General features: G+C 36.7%; 1 protein-coding gene across 4 annotated transcripts in view; it reads right to left on the bottom strand.

Moving 5' to 3' along the window:
- csmd3a (CUB and Sushi multiple domains 3a) overlaps window positions 1-18,674 on the bottom strand; it is a 398,763-nt gene that overhangs the window by 184,741 nt on the left and 195,348 nt on the right. For all 4 annotated transcript variants that reach the window (XM_065298900.1, XM_065298902.1, XM_065298901.1 and 1 more), the window contains exons 25-28: window positions 5,858-5,984; window positions 4,434-4,636; window positions 2,429-2,620; window positions 542-680 (exon numbers count right to left, since the gene is read on the bottom strand). In XM_065298900.1, coding sequence (XP_065154972.1) covers window positions 542-680; window positions 2,429-2,620; window positions 4,434-4,636; window positions 5,858-5,984 — 661 coding nt within the window. The remainder of the gene's footprint in view (window positions 1-541; window positions 681-2,428; window positions 2,621-4,433; window positions 4,637-5,857; window positions 5,985-18,674) is intronic.

Here is an 18,674-nt window from a genome sequence, read left to right as displayed (position 1 = left end):
GGGTCCATTAAAGTCCATTAAAATAAGAAAAATCCTGGAATGTTTTCCTCAAATAACATAATTTCTTCTCAACTGAACAACGAAAGACATCAACATTTTGGATGACATGGTGGTGAGTAAATAATCTGGATTTTTTTTATGAAAATTGACTAATCCTTTAATAATGCGTTGCCATTGCGTGTTTCTGTGATGAGAATCTTGTGATACTTAAATAAGATGTAAATATAAGACATAAACTTGAGCACAATTGTTCTACGCATGTGCACAATGTATTTTTGCATCCAATTGAGAAAATACTAAGATTCACATTTACATGAGTACTTTTCTACTGATGATCGGATCACAAAGGGAGTACACCACCCCTTTCAATACGAATTAAATTTGCATGATTAAGGACATGACTCAAAAACGATTGAGCCATCAATATTATTACAAACAAATTATTTGGTTGCATGTAATGGTACCACATTTATCTAGCAATGTATATTTATATATCAGAATACCACACTTTTACCATTATTGAACACAGTAAAGATCTTACCTGATAAATGCTAATGAGATGACATAATCAGGGTGAACCGTGATGAACCAATCACAGTCCTTGCTGTGCGGATAAGGGTGGGGAAAGTTTGGAGACAAAATGAATCCAGAAGATCCTGTAATGTTTCCACCGCAAGGAGCTAAAAGAGATGAATATTTTATGAATTATTATGAATAAAGACTAGGTTTTCAAATCAAATTAAATTAATAAACATTTGATATTATTATTGTTTCATTTCTAAAACGTTTTAAAAATCAAGAACAGTAAATTAATTACTTAAAATCTATAAATCTGCATGTAGTTTTGTGAGTAAATGTTTACATCTAAAGGTTTCTTGCGCTTGTATTTGTTTGGTATCTTGTTAGGGAGCATCATGTCACTTTGCCTTTAGCTCACTGGAGTCTGTAAGGCAATATTATTCTCTGTAGCGCTTTGAAACAATATTTACTACAAATGTTTCTCTTTAGGTTTATCCATCTAACATTACTATCACAGTGGGTATAATAAGGTATGACACTGTCAACTTCATAAAGTCTAGATTATTATTTGACAGCTCACTTTCAATAACTCACGTCAACAACAGCTGCGTTTCCATTACAGATTTGTGCAAAACTTTAGCCTTGTTTTCTAAATGTCAACAAGACTTTCATTAACCGATGATATGTGACTGAAACATGGTTTTCCTCTCGCAATAAGTCATTCCAAACATCACATCGACTGATGTTGGTAGGTTAATATCACATTCACCGCACTTGGCGTTTTTTTATCCGAAGGTGATGTAAGAGTATTATCCAAACATTAATGCAAGGAAACGGTTTCTTTGGAGGTAATAGTACATTATTTTAAATCAAAAGAGATGTAGGAGTGCATGTAAAATAAAGAATTGTGAACTTAAAACAGTACGCTACACGCTTGCAGTGTGAAACCGGCGTTAAGATAATTTTTCAAAAGCACGTATGGTGATTCATAAAACAAATGTACGTTAAGAAAACGCACGTTTGCCTCTCAGATGTGATGTGAAATCTATAAATAGCGAATGATCTTGAAATTGTGCGCAGCTGAACTGTTTCACATCTAAGCCTTTAAACGAGGCCTAATTAATGTCATTGACATTTAAAATAGCACCTGTCAATGTTTAAAACCTTTTCGAGATGCAAGAAATATTTCCAAAAGTCTGCAGCTCTCGGACAAGCAAAAGTGCGGACGTCTGCTCAGCCCCAAGCACTTTTCCACGTCAAAGACGTTTTTATAAATATGAACGTTGATGTGGTTTTTGACATCCTCTAGGATCAAATCTGTGAATACGTACGTTTAATAAATGAGGTCCCTGATCTTTTAAAGGTTAATGAAACATTTTAAAAACAGGAGACCCCTTTGCTTTGAAGAAAGTACTGACATTTAAAATAATCTTCTTGATTTGTCTTGCCTGATTCAAATCCAGCGATGTCAAACCTGGATTGTATGTTCCAACTCAATTTAAGATTAAGTTAATGAGTTATTTAAAAAACTAAACCTTTGGAAATATAGTAGAGTCGAGTACAGTCTAGGCATAACCTGCAATGAACTTTAAAAACAGCATAATATCAATAACACCTCAAGAAATATTTTTTGCCGACTGCAGGTATGAGCCAAATAAATGTGTTTTCCCTGAAACATTTATCATGGGGCCGTCTTCAGAAAAAAGCATCCGAATTTCCCCCAGAAGTTTAAGCGCTGACTTCGCATTCGGATCAGATATTTCCATCCAAAAGATTTATTATCGCAGCCTTTTTTATAAAGTAGGAAAGTCATTCCTGAGAGTCGTTTAAGACATTTCGTCAGCCCTGACAGGTGTGAAATGAGGTGCTGTCCATATTTTACAGATCTAAGGTGGAAAAAACATCTCACCGATGCAGGTAGGTGGACTGGGCTGCCAGTAAAACCTGTTGTCCACTTGAATGCAGGTGATCCTGGGCTCTCCCTGCAGGTCGTAGCCCGGATCGCACGTAAAGGTCACGGTGTCGCCCGGCTCCTTCCCTTCACCGCTGCGGCTGCCGTTCATGGGCGTCCCCGGGTCCCGGCAGGCGGTCGCCACTGAACCTGCGAAACGAGAAAGTGTACCAGCTGTGCTCACTTTTCACTCGCCAAGATCTCTCAGCAGGACGTGGCATTTTCTGCTTGGAAATGAGGTTTTGTGGCCTCTGTACTGTTCAATGTCTCCATGGGGTCCCTTACAGCTCGGCCATAGCTGAATAGCGACTAATGCAGGTGTGGAACAAAGTTTTGGAGTTATAGCAGCCCGGTTTGGCTTGAAACCACTCGCTAATGGAAGCACCGTAGGGCTGGGAAATATAGCTACCCAAAATGATATCTTCATACACACTTTTTTCCCTTATATATGTTTGGTTTTTGCTCTGAAATGTAAGGTTATTTTTTACTTCGAATAATTAGTTGATATTTTTAGAATCCATTGGCTCTTTTCATCCCTATAAATTTGCTAGATGCTTTTCATCCAAAGTGACTTACAGTGCATTCAGGCCTTATTTTTTGTCAGTATGTGGATTTACTGGAAACCTTTAGTAAAATGTACCATGATTTTACTACAGTTAAAACAAAAAACATGGTTAGTATACGGTAGTTAAAACATGGTAAAACCATGGTTTCCTAATAGTAATCAATATTTACATTTATGCATTTGGCAGACGTTTTTATCCAAAGCGAATTAAAGTGCATCCAGGCATTACTTTTACTGTATCAGTATGTGGATTTACTGGAAACCTTTATTAAATTAACCATGGTTTTACTATAGTTAAAGGATTAGTCATTTTTCTTAAAAATTTGGAGATGTCATCCAAAATGTTGATGTCTTTCTTTGGTCAGTCGAGAAGAAATTATGTTTTTTGAGGAAAACATTCCAGGAGTTTTCTCATTTTAATGGACTTGAATGGACCCCAACACTTATTAGTTTTAATGCAGTTTAAAAATGCAGTTTCAAAGGACTTTAAACGATCTCAAACGAGGCATAAGGGTCTTATCTAGTGAAATGATTGTCATTTTTGGCAAGAAAAATAAAAAATATGCACTTTTAAACCACAACTTGTCGTCTTCCTCCGGTCCTGTGACCTCACCTAATTGCGTAATGACGTCGAAATGGTCACGTGTTACATATATGCGACGCACATTTGCAGACCATTTTAAACAATAAACGGACACTAAGACATTAATAGTATCATTCCACATACAACAACGTCGGAACGGTCCTCTTTCTCCACACTGGGGCGTAGTTTCACATACATCATCCGTGACCTCTTGACGTGATGGTGTATTACGTGAGGTCGTGCCACACGACCGGAGTAAGACGAGAAGTTTTGGTTTAAAAGTACATATTTTTTATTTTCTTGCCAAAAAGGAAAATCGGTTGGCTAGATAAGACCCTTATGCCTCGTTTGGGATCATTTAGAGTCCTTTGATTCTGCAATTTTAAACTGCATTAAAACTGTTAAGTATTGGGGTCCATTAAAGTCCATTAAAATGAGAAAAATCCTGGAATGTTTTCCTCAAAAAACATAATTTCTTCTCGACTGAACAAAGAAAGACATCAACATTTTGGGTGACATGGTGGTGAGTAAATTATCTGGATTTTCTGTTTAAGAAAATGGACTAATCCTTTAAAATCCTTTAAATGTTAGTACAAGCAAAATAAATAAACATACACATATGGGTTTGCACAGGTAGCAGGTACACATACGGATTTAATAGCACATGCACATCAATTTTCCACTGCACATAGTACAGGTCGCCCTGTAAAATGGCCCCATAGAGATGTTAACCATTTATGAGATAAAGATTTGTTCTTATATCTGCTGTAGGGAAGATTATCAAAACGGTGCGGGATTGAATGAAATCCACTTACTTGAGAAGTCAATGGCAAATCCAGATTTGCTGATGTAGAAGTCTGTCTCAAACTGGATGGTGACAACATTGAGGGTGCTATGGATGCCATCGGGTAACAGAGAACCGCTGACTTCCCTCAGGACCATCTCATTCTCAGGTTGTCCGTCCCACACCTTCAGGATATCATGGGACGCCTCGGTGTCGAACGCCAAGAACTGGAGACTAAAGACCAAAACATTGAATTAAAAATAACGTATTTAAATACACTGCAGAAAAACAAGCACCTGATTTTAGTGGCGGCTGGTGCTAAATTGTTTTGGGGGGCTTAACAAATGTTAAAGAGCACTTATTTCATTGCTAAAAAACAACATTATTTTGTGTATTTGGTATAATACAATGTGTTCGCATAGTTTATGGTTAAAAACGCATTATTATCCACATACCATACATTTTTGTAGCTCCCTGTCTTCCTTAAATGCACGGATTTTGTACAAATTGGCCAGGTAATCTGTACGTTGTGATTGGCCTGAATACCTCTGACGTCAGCCGGAAATGTACCATGTTTAAAGATTCGCTCACAATGCAATGCTAACAGGAGTTAACTTACAGTCTGGTAGTCCGAAGCGGGAGGAATTATGATAATGTCGGTTAAGTCTACATCATCAATCCTAGGAAGTAAACTGTTGCCTACAAGCCGTGTGTTTGTTGCCATCTAAATTCATCCCCGTTTGGATCCTAAGGAATGAATGGGGCTAGGCTAAATGCTAATACATTCACGACGTGCTGTACAAAGTTTAAGTGCACGCATTGAAAAAAGATAGGTGTGTATTCATTGTCTAAGTTGAGGTAAGAACATAGTAAAATATTGAAAAACAGTGGTGTTTTCCTTTAAAACAATATACTCAATGTAATACCTAATCTTATGAGCCGGTTTAACTTGTTGCTATATTCAGTCGCTTTAATATATTTCTGTATTGCACAGATGGAAAAGCATATGACGAACAAACAGCACAGTAAACAACATAAAAAGCTTTATTTACATTTGCATTTTCGTTCTCAGTTAACACTACATGGTAATCTAATGAATTTTATTTTATTTTTTTAAAGCAGATGTCTCATATATTATTCAATGTGCGAGCTGCAATCACACTGTTGATTCATCTACAGTTGTGCAGGTAAAGGATTTCAGCCGTAATGGAAAGCGATGAAAACTTCCAGGTATTTATGTCGATGCATTTCACTCGGCTTATAAGGTTAATGCAATCTGTTAAACATTAATTAGCTTATCTTTCTCCAATGCAATAAGCCCAACAGGATGCCTTTAATAAACTCTCTAAATACACAATAGACTACAGTGTTTGAAAGTATGTGTCCGAGTAAAATTTTAACTAATATGAACTGCAGTCCATACATAAACTCCCCTCCGGTTTCATAAACAGTCACCTGACAGTGTTGCCAGAGTCGACCTCGATGGTCCAGGTGCAACGGAGGTTGTTGTCATATGGAAAAGGATAACCGGGAGACAGAATCCGTCCGGATGATTCACCTTTAAAACTTCCCCCACACTCGGCTGCAAACCAAGAAAGAAACAAGTTATTGCTCTGTCAGCTCCCACACACGATGATGATGTATTCAGCGGCCCTCTTCACCGGCTCTGGGCTACAGAAATGCACGTCGCTCGATTTGACAGGACCGAGCCATCCTAACGTGCTAATGCAAAAATCGCTAGTAATTATGCATGCATGGGATAGAGCTTTTAAACACGTTGCTTGTGCATGTCATTAATTAACGTTAAAAGTCTGTCCGTGTTATTTATGAGCTCGGCCGTGCATAAAAACCAGAAGAGTGCTGCATATATCACAAAATAAAAGAAGGATTATCATATTCATTATGGCGGCGCTCTCTGTACTACATCACTCAAAGCGCTCGCTCTTCTCTGCATTATGTATAAGCCGAAGCAGTAGTACAGATAACGCTGTGATTAGTCAAAACATCAATCACATGAGCTACACACTAACAAACCCCACTGACTATTACAAACGCACAGGCTATTCAAACACTACAGACTAGAGTAAAAGCATTGCCATTGGCACTTATGTCTGATGATATTTTCCAACAGCCGCTTTCAAAAGTTATTGATTCATCTTTATTGAAAGGGTTAACTCATTTAAAGTGAAGCTTATTGTTTTTTTAATGTTGAAATACTTTCTCTTATCCCAGCTTAAGACAGACACAGACACATCTTACAGAAATATTGCTCTTTTATATCTTAGACCCCCCCTTATAGCGTTATTTATATTTACGCATTTGGCAATCGCTTTTATCCAAAGTGACTTACGGTGCATTCAATCTATACATTTTTTACAGCATGTGTGTTTTCTGGGATTGAACCCATGACATTTACGTCGCTAGCAGAATGCATTAACAACAAAGCTACAGGAATACATGGATTACAGTCAGCCCAACCAATGGCAGACCTGAGGAGTGTTTGGGAAACTGGTTTGATAATTGTTTTTAATTCAAAATGCACATTTCAATCGGCTAATCCTCAGAGAAAACACTAAACCTCGATCTTGGATGGACTACTTTTACCTGCTCAGTGCGGCCTTGAACTATGCCGACTTTAAGTGCATTAATATTTTACACTGCATCTCATAACTTTCATATTGTAAAAGAGGAAAATAGGTGAGGCATTTAAAAGCTAGCTTTACATGAAATATTTAACACGGTCTCAAAGTACGCCATTTTGATGTGCTGTCATAAGCGCAGGTGCGCCCCTGGGGCGAGCTTCCAGCATCTGCTCACAGGATTTCTGTCTGTGTAGAAAAGTTCTGCTTTATGTTAAAGGAATACTCCACTTTCATAAAAAATCCTGATAATTTACACACCCAATGTCATCCGAGATGCTTATGTCTTTCTTTCTTCCAATTAAGTTTTTTGAGGAAAATATTCTAGGATTTTTCTCCATATAGTGGACTTTAGAGGACCTCAACAGTTTACAGTTTCAATGCAGCTTTAAATAACTCTAAACGATCCCAACAGAGGCATAAGGGTTAAATCTAACGAAAAGATCATCATTTTCACCAAAAAGTACTTTTAAACCACAACTTTTTGCCTTGCACTAGTCGTGTGACATGCCAGCGCTACCTTATACAGTGAGAAAAATAAGTATTTGAACACCCTGCTATTTTGCAAGTTCTCCCATTTAGAAATCATGTAGGGGTATGAAATTGTCATCAAAGGTGCATGTCCACAAGCCTCGCTCCGCCCTCCTGCGTGCTTCCGCTTAATTTTCATTTCGCTTTAGCAGTACGTCTGGGATTTCTCTATAGAGTTTTGTTTTCTCCTGCAAAAATCTGCAGGACCAATCAGCGAACAGATGGGGGTGGCTAAGAACGATGACGTTGAGGTCGTGCGTCAGTCTGAGTTGTAGTTCAGTAATGGCAGCGGAGAAAGACGTGAGAAAATCTATTCGGTCCGTTGTTGCAAAACTGCCGAATATACAGAAGTTAAAGCCGCAGCAAGAACCAGGTTTGCTAAGTTTTGTTTGTCTGATTATTCTGACTTGTTGTTTCCAGACGGTTTAGGTGCATGATATACGTCACGACCAAACGTTAGCGATTGGCTTTGGCAGATCCTGAGTGACTCTGGGCAGATCCAATAGTTTTAAACTTCAACAATGGACCCTCCTTAACGGAAGTAACACTTTGCAATTGAGCGTGGCCAGACTCTCTGTACAAATGAAATGAATGTACGACAGTCTGGTTGGACCAGGCTACTTGTCCACTGTGAGAGACATAATCGAAACAAAATCCAGAAATCACAATGTATGATTTTTAACCATTTATTTGTAAGATACAGCTTCAAATAAGTATTTGAACACCTGAGAAAATCATTGTTAATATTTTGTACAGTAGCCTTTGTTTGCAATTACAGAGGTCAAACGTTTCCTGTAGTTTTTCCACCAGGTTTGCACACACTGCAAGAGGGATTTTTGTCCCACTCCTCCACCCAGATCTTCTCTAGATCAGTCAAGTTTCTGGCCTGTTGCTGAGAAACACGGAGTTTGAGATCCCTACAAAGATTCTTTATTGGGTTAAGGTCTGGGGACTGGCTAGGCTTCTTACAGAGTCACTCCTTGGTTATCCTGGCTATGTGCTTCGGGTCATTGTCATGTTGGAAGACCCAGCCTTGACCCATCTTCAATGCTCTAACTGAGGGAAGGAGGTTGTTCCCCAAAATCTCGCGATACATGGCCCCGGTCATCCTCTCCTTAATACAGTATAGTCGCCCTGTCCCATGTGCAGAAAAACACCCCCAGAGCATGATGCTATCACTCCCATGCTTCACAGTAGGGATGGTGTTCTTGGGATGGTACTCATCATTCTTATACTTCCAAACACGTTTAGTGAAATTATGACCAAAAATTTCTAATTTGGTCTCATCTGACTACATGAGTTTCTCCCATGACTCCTCTGGATCATCCAAATGGTCATTGGCAAACTTAAGACGGGCCTGGACATGTGCTGGTTTAAGCAGGGGAACCTTCCGTGCCATGCGTGATTTCAAACCATGATGTCTTGGTGTATTACCAACAGTAACCTTGAAAACGGTGGTCCTAGCTCTTTTCAGGTCATTGACCAGCTCCTCCCGTGTAGTTCTGGGCTGATTTCTTACCTTTCTTAGGATCATTGAGACACCACACGAGGTGAGATCTTGCATGGAGCCCCAGTCCAAGGGAGATTGACAGTCATGTTTAGCTTCTTCCATTTTCTAATGATTGCCCAAACAGTGGGACTTTTTCACCAAGCTGCTTGGCAATTTCCCCGTAGCCCTTTCCAGCCTTGTGGAGGTGTACAATTTTATCTCTAGTGTCTTTGGACAGCTCTTTGGTCTTGGCCATGTTAGTTGTTGGATTCTTACTGTGCATTCAGACCGCCACCGGCGAGAGCGTCAAAGTGGCCGGAAGTCATTCATTTTCAAATGAGAGCCGGCGGCAAACTCCGGCGAGCAGCGGCACGGCGCGTCGCGTCATGTACAGCGTGAGCGTCGAGGAGAGTTGAAATCAGCTCAACTTTATGGTAATGAGATATGACGCGGTTCGGCGGCAACTAATCGGAAGGCGAAAATGTTCACCGGCAACCAATCGGAAGGCGAAAATGTTCACCGGCAACCAATCGGAAGGCGGAAACCTCCGCCTGAGAGGAGTTCAGAGAATGCATTCGAGCGTCAGAGCGTCCACTACAACTTTTCTTTAGCGTCGTTGTCAGGGCAGCCAGAGCTTTTATTGACGCTCTCGCCGGTGGCGGTCTGAATGCACAGTTACTGATTGTATGGGGTGGACAGGTGTCTTTATGCAGCTAACGACCTTAAACAGGTGCATCTAATTTAGGATAATAAATGGAGTGGAGGTGGACATTTTAAAGGCAGACTAACAGGTCGTTGAGGGTCAGAATTCTAGCTGATAGATAGGTATTCAAATACTTCTTTGCAGCTGTATCATACAAATAAATAGTAAAAAAATCATACATTTTTTTTAGATTATGTCTCTCACAGTGGACATGCACCTACTATGACAATTTCAGACCCCTCCATGATTTCTAAGTGGGAGAACTTGCAAAATAGCAGGGTGTTCAAATACTTATATTCCTCACTGTATATTAAGTATGCGAAACTACCGCTCCAGTGTTTACAAGTGTGGAAAAAGAGGACCGTTCAGACGTTGTTGTATGTGGAATGATACTAATTAATGTCTTTGTGTCAGTTTATTGTTTAAAATGGTGCACAAGTGTGCGTTTCACATATGTTATGCGTGAACTTTCAACGTGATCACGTAATACGTAAGGTCACGCTGGTGCGTCACACGGCTAGTGCACGATGAGAAGTTGGGGTTTAAAAGTACTTTTAATTAGTAAAAAATAATGAAGGTTTGGCTAGATAAGACCCTTATGCCTGGGGTGGCATAATGAAGAGTCATTTGATGTTGCATTGAAACTGTTGAGGTCCACCATAGTTCGCTATATGGAGAAAAATCCTGGAATGTTTACAAAGAACGACATAAACATCTTTAAAAACATGGGGGTGAGTACATTTTTGGGATTTTTTAATCAAAAAGTGGAGTAATCATTTAACCACTGTACTGTTCAGACATTTTATCACATATACAAACTACACATACACAGGACATCCAATATTAACGCTGTCTGCTCGAGAAAGATTAAACAATTATCTTAAATATAATTTTTTATGCTTTTTGGTATTCGAAAACAGTGAGATTGTAAGCAAAGGTCCGAATGAAAAACACAGAAAACAAGAGTCTAATACTGAACAGTCCAGTTATTATGAGAAAAATAAACCCTGACAAGGCAAAAATGTAGCACATCACCATCAAGGGGTTTGTTTTCCACCATGTTATAGCAGCCTTCCAAATAAATAATAGTTGGATATAAAATGAATGAGATTTGAATTTAAATAGTTTTTTCTTACTGTAAATTATGTCTACAAATCGATCTTGGAAAATTCAAATTTTCAAACAATGTAGAAAACAGTCAGTCAAACAACAGCGCAAACACAGCAAGAGTATAAAAAATTTATGCTTTTATATTAATATTAATGTATTTTGTTTGTATTCAACGTAATTGTCTTTCTCTAGTTTATGATGTTTAACATATATCTCTTATATGATCTTATTTATTCAGAGTCATGTTGGATTTGAACATAGAAACAAACTTAGCTTAACTCATAATCAATGCTATTTCTGTCCCCAGGACATTATATGTATAGGAATACAAGAAAACTAACTCTGCATGTTAATCTAAAACCAAATTTAAACCATATAATTTAAAATTAAATTAAATATAAAACCTTTAAATATAAAGCATAAAATATCTTTGTTTATTTATTGCATTTTTGTGTTGCTCCATAACCCATCTTAAATATTTTTTACAATTAAAAATTTTAATTTTTACAATTTAATTTTTTTCCAGATGAACACAAAATAAAATATTTTGATAAATGATGGTAAGCACACAGTTCATGGTATCCATTGACTTCCATTGTATTTGTTTTTCCTACTACAGAAGTCAAAAGTTAAAATCAGCTGTGTGCTTACAATCATTTATCAAAATATATATTTGTGTTCATCAGAAAAAAGTTTTGAACAACATGAGAATGAGAATTTTCCTTTTTGGGTGAATTATCCCTTTAATGTTCAGTACTGTTGCCTATATTGTTTAATTGATGTTATCAGTTTATTTTAAAATACAAATTTGTTTTAAATCACTAGAATTTGCTCAGTGTCTTCATGCTAGGGATCCATAACGATTAATCACGATTAATCTATAGCAGAATAAAAGTTTTTGTTTGTAAATACTTAACATGGTATAAATATATATTTTTTCTTAAAATTATACATGCATGTGTGCATATTTATATACATAATTATTATACACAGTTCACACACATATATGATGTAAACAAAAACTTTTATTCTGCTATAGATTAATCGCAATTAATCGTTATGCAACCCTACTTCATGCTATAACCACATATCAATGCAGCTATATTTCATGTATTTCCCAAACCTATGCTAAAAACTCCAATCTCAATTGAGAAACCATATTAAATTAATATAATAAACTAGTATATATATATATATATATATTCCGTTTTGAAAAGTGAAATATGTTTGTTATTAGATTCAGTGTTGAAAAAAGATTTTAAAAAATGTCCTTCCATTTTACCGATGCGATGGAGTGGCTCTTGTATTTTTATGCGGAGCATCATCTTCCCTGTTAAAGTCAAATTGAGCTGTTTAAAGCTGTTTTACAGTGTGTGTGCCACATCTCACGATGCGGATCGGGCGTGCAATTACTGCGAATGTGCAATACTTGCCTCAATTGTGAAATTCGCATGACCTGTTGTCGGCAAGCCAATTACTGTAGTGAAGAGCTTATTGAATCGTCCAGTTTGAGACATCCAGTATCAAAAAAAGGAGAAGAGCATTGTTTTATTTGCGTGAATGACGGGAAAAGCTGGTAATCTAGAGCCATGTGCATATTTGCTTCGCTTTTTGGAGAAACTTTGAAATGAAACTTTTTGCTGAAATGTATAAGTTGTACGGATGTTTAGGCTACAGTCGTGTAGTGTAGCAGCTGGTCAGACAGTTGTTTATGGTTAAGCTGTCGGGTGAACAAATAAGCACACAAACATCTCATGCTGTGAAACGGCAAACCAGTGTTCAAAACAACATATGCTGGTATTTGCAGTCCAGTAATGAATATGAATTCAAAATGTTTTTCTCCCTCAAGAATTTCCTTGCACTGTGCGAAACACAAGGCTACACGAAGTAAAGATCGTCTAGTCGTAATATTACAAGCTATTATAAAGCACATTAGGCTGAGGACTGAAGTAAACTCTAATTAGCATAATGCAATAAAAGCAAGAACGGCGAGAGAAAAACACCAACACAAAACATTTAAGCGAACATTATACACCTCTACTTCTTTAATGCTGAGGCCATACCATAAACAGTTGATGATATTAACCAGACATTTTTCTTAAGGAAACCTGGTGATTTTATGCCTGCTGAAAACTATTTCTGTACCAAAGTTAAGTTTTTTTTAACAGGTTTCTCAATCTTCTTCTTTTAAATACAGATGTGGCCTTTAAAAATGCGCGTTTCTGAGAGCAGAATGCCGCGGAGACTTCCGAAATTCTGCGAGATCCCGCAGAAGGGGAGTTCGGTGGGGGACGCAGGAAATATAAAAACCTGTAGAGGGCAGGCGTGTTTCATGTAGGCCATACTGACGACAATGTGTGTGCTCGACTTCATGCTTAGCGTATACTGTATGATATTGAAGTAACATGACACGGATTATCAATGTTTAGGCGATAGACTTTGATGTCATACAAATGCATGCTTTTTGGCAAACATTTTGTTGGCGAAGTTTTCTTTTGCCAGTTACATAAACAGTCACATATTCTTCATAAAAATCCGACTCTAACGCGCATCATTTGTCTTATTTTTTCCGTGTACTTACAGTAGAAGAGACGTGATGTATGATAATCGAGTCTTATAACAAAATAATTCGCGAAGACCTTTGAAGAGACCGAGCGCATTTACGCAATATCATTAACTAGTTTATCTAATTTTACATTTAGTTCATTTTTGCATCTGAACGTTTTAATAGCTTTAACATGGTTGTGTTGCACTTTTCTGCATTACTGAACAGTAGGCTACTTTTTATATTATCATGTTTCCCTTTACATGGTATGAAACACGATAAAAAGTATGCAATGGTGTTTAATACATTTCACTGAGAATTTGTATAATATGTTATACTTTTGTACTAAGGAAATAAAATCATATTGTGAGTGTAAATATTCATAAATTGGAGGAGTTTCTGAGGTGTTTGTCATCGGCAAAATGTGCAGTTTCTTTGTTGCTGATTAAAAACCGTTGGCTATGTGATTGTTTAAAATTGACATTTTTTCTACTTATTATTAATTTATTTTTTGCCTACATTTACTCAAATAATATCAATGTGAAAATATAAGTAATTCATACTTCAAGTTTGGCGTAAAACTTACACATTTTTGATGTCAAATAGAAATAATAATAATTTGAAATATGCAATTATTACAGTTTAAAAAACTTAAATATATTACTCTGACCTTTTTAAATATATTGACTAAAATAATCTGTAAATGTAATACTTATATTATTAAGGCGTATACATCAAATAATATATGTACATTTTACACAAAATATCTGTTCTATTTTAAGTAATTTATTTTCCAACTAAAAAAATCGCATAACTGCATTAAGAGATTTTATTAAGTTACTTTAATCATTTATTTTAGAGATATTTACAAAGCCACTGAATCATTTTTAACACTGTGTACATTATGACCTTACGGTAGACTATTATTAAATGCATATAAATAAAAATATGTAAAACTAAATAAAACATTTATCATACACGGACTGTATGTAAGCATACGTTTTCTTGTTCGGTGCACGTGGGTTTAAATGCCGTTTTTCTAAAGAAGAATTTTAAAACTTTATTGGTGGTAGTTGAGAAGAATTCCTTTTTCCATTTCTAAATCATTTTGAGCGCAATATAAATATATCATATTTTTATTCTTATTATATAAGAATACGCAATTTTTACAACATTTTTAACATATGGAAAATATACGTTAAGCATGTTGTGTGAATTTCCTAATTACAAGCTTTTGATGAAATTTCACCAAAACTAAACGTGCATAAAAACATAAAAAAGTAATTTAAATAAGCGAAAAATCTTTTTTATGAGCTCAAAATGTTGAATATAATGTGCTATTGCTGAAAATTGCCCATCTCTAAAGGAGAATATTCATCTTTAAAGTTGAAGAAACAAAAAAGTACTGACAAGCATTCTCAAATATAGCCTATATATTCTGCAAGCACTCAGTTGAGAAGAATTCCTTTTTCCATTTCTAAATCATTTTGAGCGCAATATAAATGTATCATATTGTTATTCTTATTATATAAGAATACGCAATTTTTACAACATTTTTAACATATAGAAAATATACGTTAAGCGTGTTGTGTGTATTTCCTAATTATAAGCTTTTGATGAAATTGCACCAAAACTAAACGTGCATAAAAACATAAAAAAAATCATTTAAATAAGCGAAAAATCTTTTTTATGAGCTCAAAATGTTGAATATAATGTGCTATTGCTGAAAATTGCCCATCTCTAAAGAAGAATATTCATCTTTAAAGTTAAAGAAACAAAAAAGTACTGATAAGCATTCTCAAATATGTATATTCTGCAAGCACTCATTTATCCATAATGATGTAATTTATTTTTTAATAACATATTGTCGCTGTCGGGCAAAGATACTCTCTGGACACCAAGACCATGTCTATGGGTTCAAGAATAACAAAATATTGGCCATTTGAAACTCGAAAGTCATCACTTTATTTTGTCCCATTGTTTTCCATTTTGCGGGTGATAAAACTCCTGTGCACGTCGTTCAAATTCATTGACATTTTGTTCACTTGTAGTTTAGCAAGTATGTATAATACAATTTCAATAATGTTTTTACACTGCACATCGTCTGAGGAAATCCGAAGTTGCGTCGAGGGGAACCGACAGCCGCGACATCAGAGATTGTCACGTACCTACAGAAGGGTACCTGCAGCGATATCATTCTGGCTTGGTGGGATGTCAGCCAGCGAGAGTCCTCTGATTCTGACCTTGTTCTTTTACTCCTCAGAGTCTAAAACCAGGAGGGCATATTAAGTAGGCCCTATTCATTGTATTTTCATTTTAACAGAGCAGCTATGGTTGCGCGTTTCACACACCTCTCCAAACCACGTTGTTAACACTATGCTTGTTCGACTTCATGCGGCGCCACAAGAACCGACAGCCGGATGACGTCAGAGTACCGCGAGAATGATTCAAGAAATCATATTTCGCCTCGCTCTCGCGATACTGTGACGTCTTCCGGCTGTCGATTCTCGGGGCGCCGCATGAAGTCGAACAAGCCTATTGACAGCAGCAAAAGCTACGCATGCGCTTTTAACTTGTAAAACTCAAAGGTGTATGGGTAATGTAGTCTCTGCTCTCGGTGGGACGAATTAGGTAGCTTGCATTGTGAAGGGCGCTTTGAAAAGCGGCAGCGCAGCCAAATGATTAAATTAAGCCTCTGATTTAAACAGATGTGCAAATGAGCGTTCGGGTACGCTAGAAGTACGTTCTGGGCGCAGGGAGAGGTGGTGGTACGCAAGAGCTATATTTGGAAGTGGCGGTACTGAGTACTGGCGCCTACCGGCCCACATTAAAGCACTGGCGGTAGCAAAGGTAGACGGCCCTTTGAAAAGCAAAAGAAAGCTGATAAAAATGAGAAACCCACACTGAAATAAATTGGAGTAGGATTTAGGCTACTTAACAAAATCTAAACATTTTTCACTCAGAAAAGGCTAGTAAATATAAACAAAATTATCAGCAGCTTTAACTTTATTACTTTTTTAATTTTAATTCACTCTTTGTTTCAGCGATGTTTATAAATATACTATATTTTTGCATTTTGATTACAAACTGTTCTACACTGAAAAGAAACTAATGTAATCTTCATGATTTAATCACGTAAAACACAAGTCTAAACACAAGCACCACTTTTCTGAATGATGATAATCACAAACATCCCAGAGTTTGTAAACCAATTGTTTGTAAACATATTTAATGCTAACTACTTAAAAATTCAGAAAATATTTTTTACAGTGTATAAATAAAAAGACATGAAGGAAGTTAATTCCAAAATGTAATTAATTGTACATGGTTTAGCTGCTTGTTTTAGCAGCTACCAGTGACACAGAGTCAAGAAATTAAAAACCACCCACCCCTAGGTCTGCCAATTCTTTGCCAACCCCCAATGCTAATCGATCACCTCATCATCAGGGAATCAAAAGAAAACCGGTTTATCCAGTTTTCACCATCGCGTTGGGTTTTAATTTCAACCCTTGCAGTTTCTTTGTTAAAATGCAATTTAAGCAAATAGGCCTAATACATACGCTGTATGTTATTTTAAATGAATGTTTATAACTTATAAAATTAAGTGGATATCAGGTAACTTAATTTGACATATGTTGATATAACCTAGGCTCTTTTTGTTATGAAACATGTTCAATGGTTACAGTGCCTCATGGTGGGGTTGAACCCCTGGTTCAGTTTACCCCATCTGGTTCACTTTGCCCCACAGCCACCGTTTTGGAAAACTGCCTAGCTTAGTAATTCAGGCTAATCTTTAGCTAAATCATTCACATGGTTTTATACATTAGCCTATCACCAATATGTATGGTATAAATATTTAGACCTGGATAAATCTTGACATAACAGCCATTATACCTGGTATGTATACATTTTACTTTGATAGGATAAAAACTGTTTTTTTTTTTTTTTTTAAATCATACTTTAATCATAACTCTTTAATTTGTCCTTCTCTTTAACATAGCCAAATATAAATTATGGTTGCTACCTGTATTTGTGGTCACACGGCTACAAATCTGTATGGTTGCCTAGATAAAGGGGGTGGGTCAACTTACCCACTGGCTCACTTTGCCCCACTCTCCCCTACTTGGTATTGAGAAACGGGCATTGTTTATCGAAGCCGGAGCGCGAGCTACAAACTACAGAGCGAGTGCGCGGGTGCACAATGGTGAAAGAGCAACACACGATGTAAATAACTAAACCAGTGCTCGCAGTACAGACACTTTATATTTTAGCGTACTGCGTACCTTCACTTTCTTTTGCGTGCCACCACTTCTCATGTTGCTGGTACTTTGCCTTAAAGAGTCAAAGGGCGTTTCTATGTGGCGCTGCGCAGACAGTTCGGCAACTAAGACATCAAAGTACCGCGAGAGCAAGTCGAAATGTTACAAATGGTCCGACTTTACCTTTGCTCTCGCGGTACTCTGATGTCATACGCCGACCAGTCAGCGCCGCACCATTTAAAGTCGAACACACAAAGCGTCAAGGCAGGGCCGCTGGAAGTCATTTTGAACAGGGGGTACTGTGAATTTTTTTAACCAAAAAACCTATGAGCCTATAGGCCTATTTAAAATACATTTTAAAAATAAATACATTGAGATTTACTACTTTATTGTCATATACACTTCAGGGCACACAGCCAGGGTCTGAAACACAGACATCATCAGTTCTCAGATGAATATGCGCTATTAATCAGAAGCAAAAATACTTATCCCAGGGGGAATTACTTTCGTTACAATTTACATACAACATATAATATTATAACAACATATAATATTAATTAAACTTCACAGTTTTCAATGTCCATGCGGACGAACATATTTTACTTTCGTTTTTAAGTTAAGATCACACGTCGATTAACAGATGTAAAATATTCTCACATTAACATACCTAGTATATTTTTATATAGATCTTTTTTTACTAAATAGTACTATTACTGTCTTTTTTAAACATATAAATAATTCATAATTTGAACAAAAATAATAATGGGTTTAGTTCTGATATTGTATACTTTATAAAGAAAAACATGGTGTATAATTACATTTTTAGAATAGGCTTTATATAAGGTTTGTACTGTAAAAATACTTTATTTGTTACAAACAAAAGATAAAGAATTTACAAACGTGTGGAGAGCCATTTCAGCACTTGGACAGCGAAATGTTTTTTTTAAAAGCATTACTTAAAATGTTTTCTCATCTCACCATATCTACAGGTGCAGA

This window comes from Paramisgurnus dabryanus, chromosome 13 (assembly GCF_030506205.2).
Source record: "Paramisgurnus dabryanus chromosome 13, PD_genome_1.1, whole genome shotgun sequence".
NCBI lineage: Eukaryota > Metazoa > Chordata > Actinopteri > Cypriniformes > Cobitidae > Paramisgurnus > Paramisgurnus dabryanus.
The sequence above is the reverse complement of the archived record's forward strand: the minus strand, read 5'-3'. Positions and strand labels throughout refer to the sequence as shown.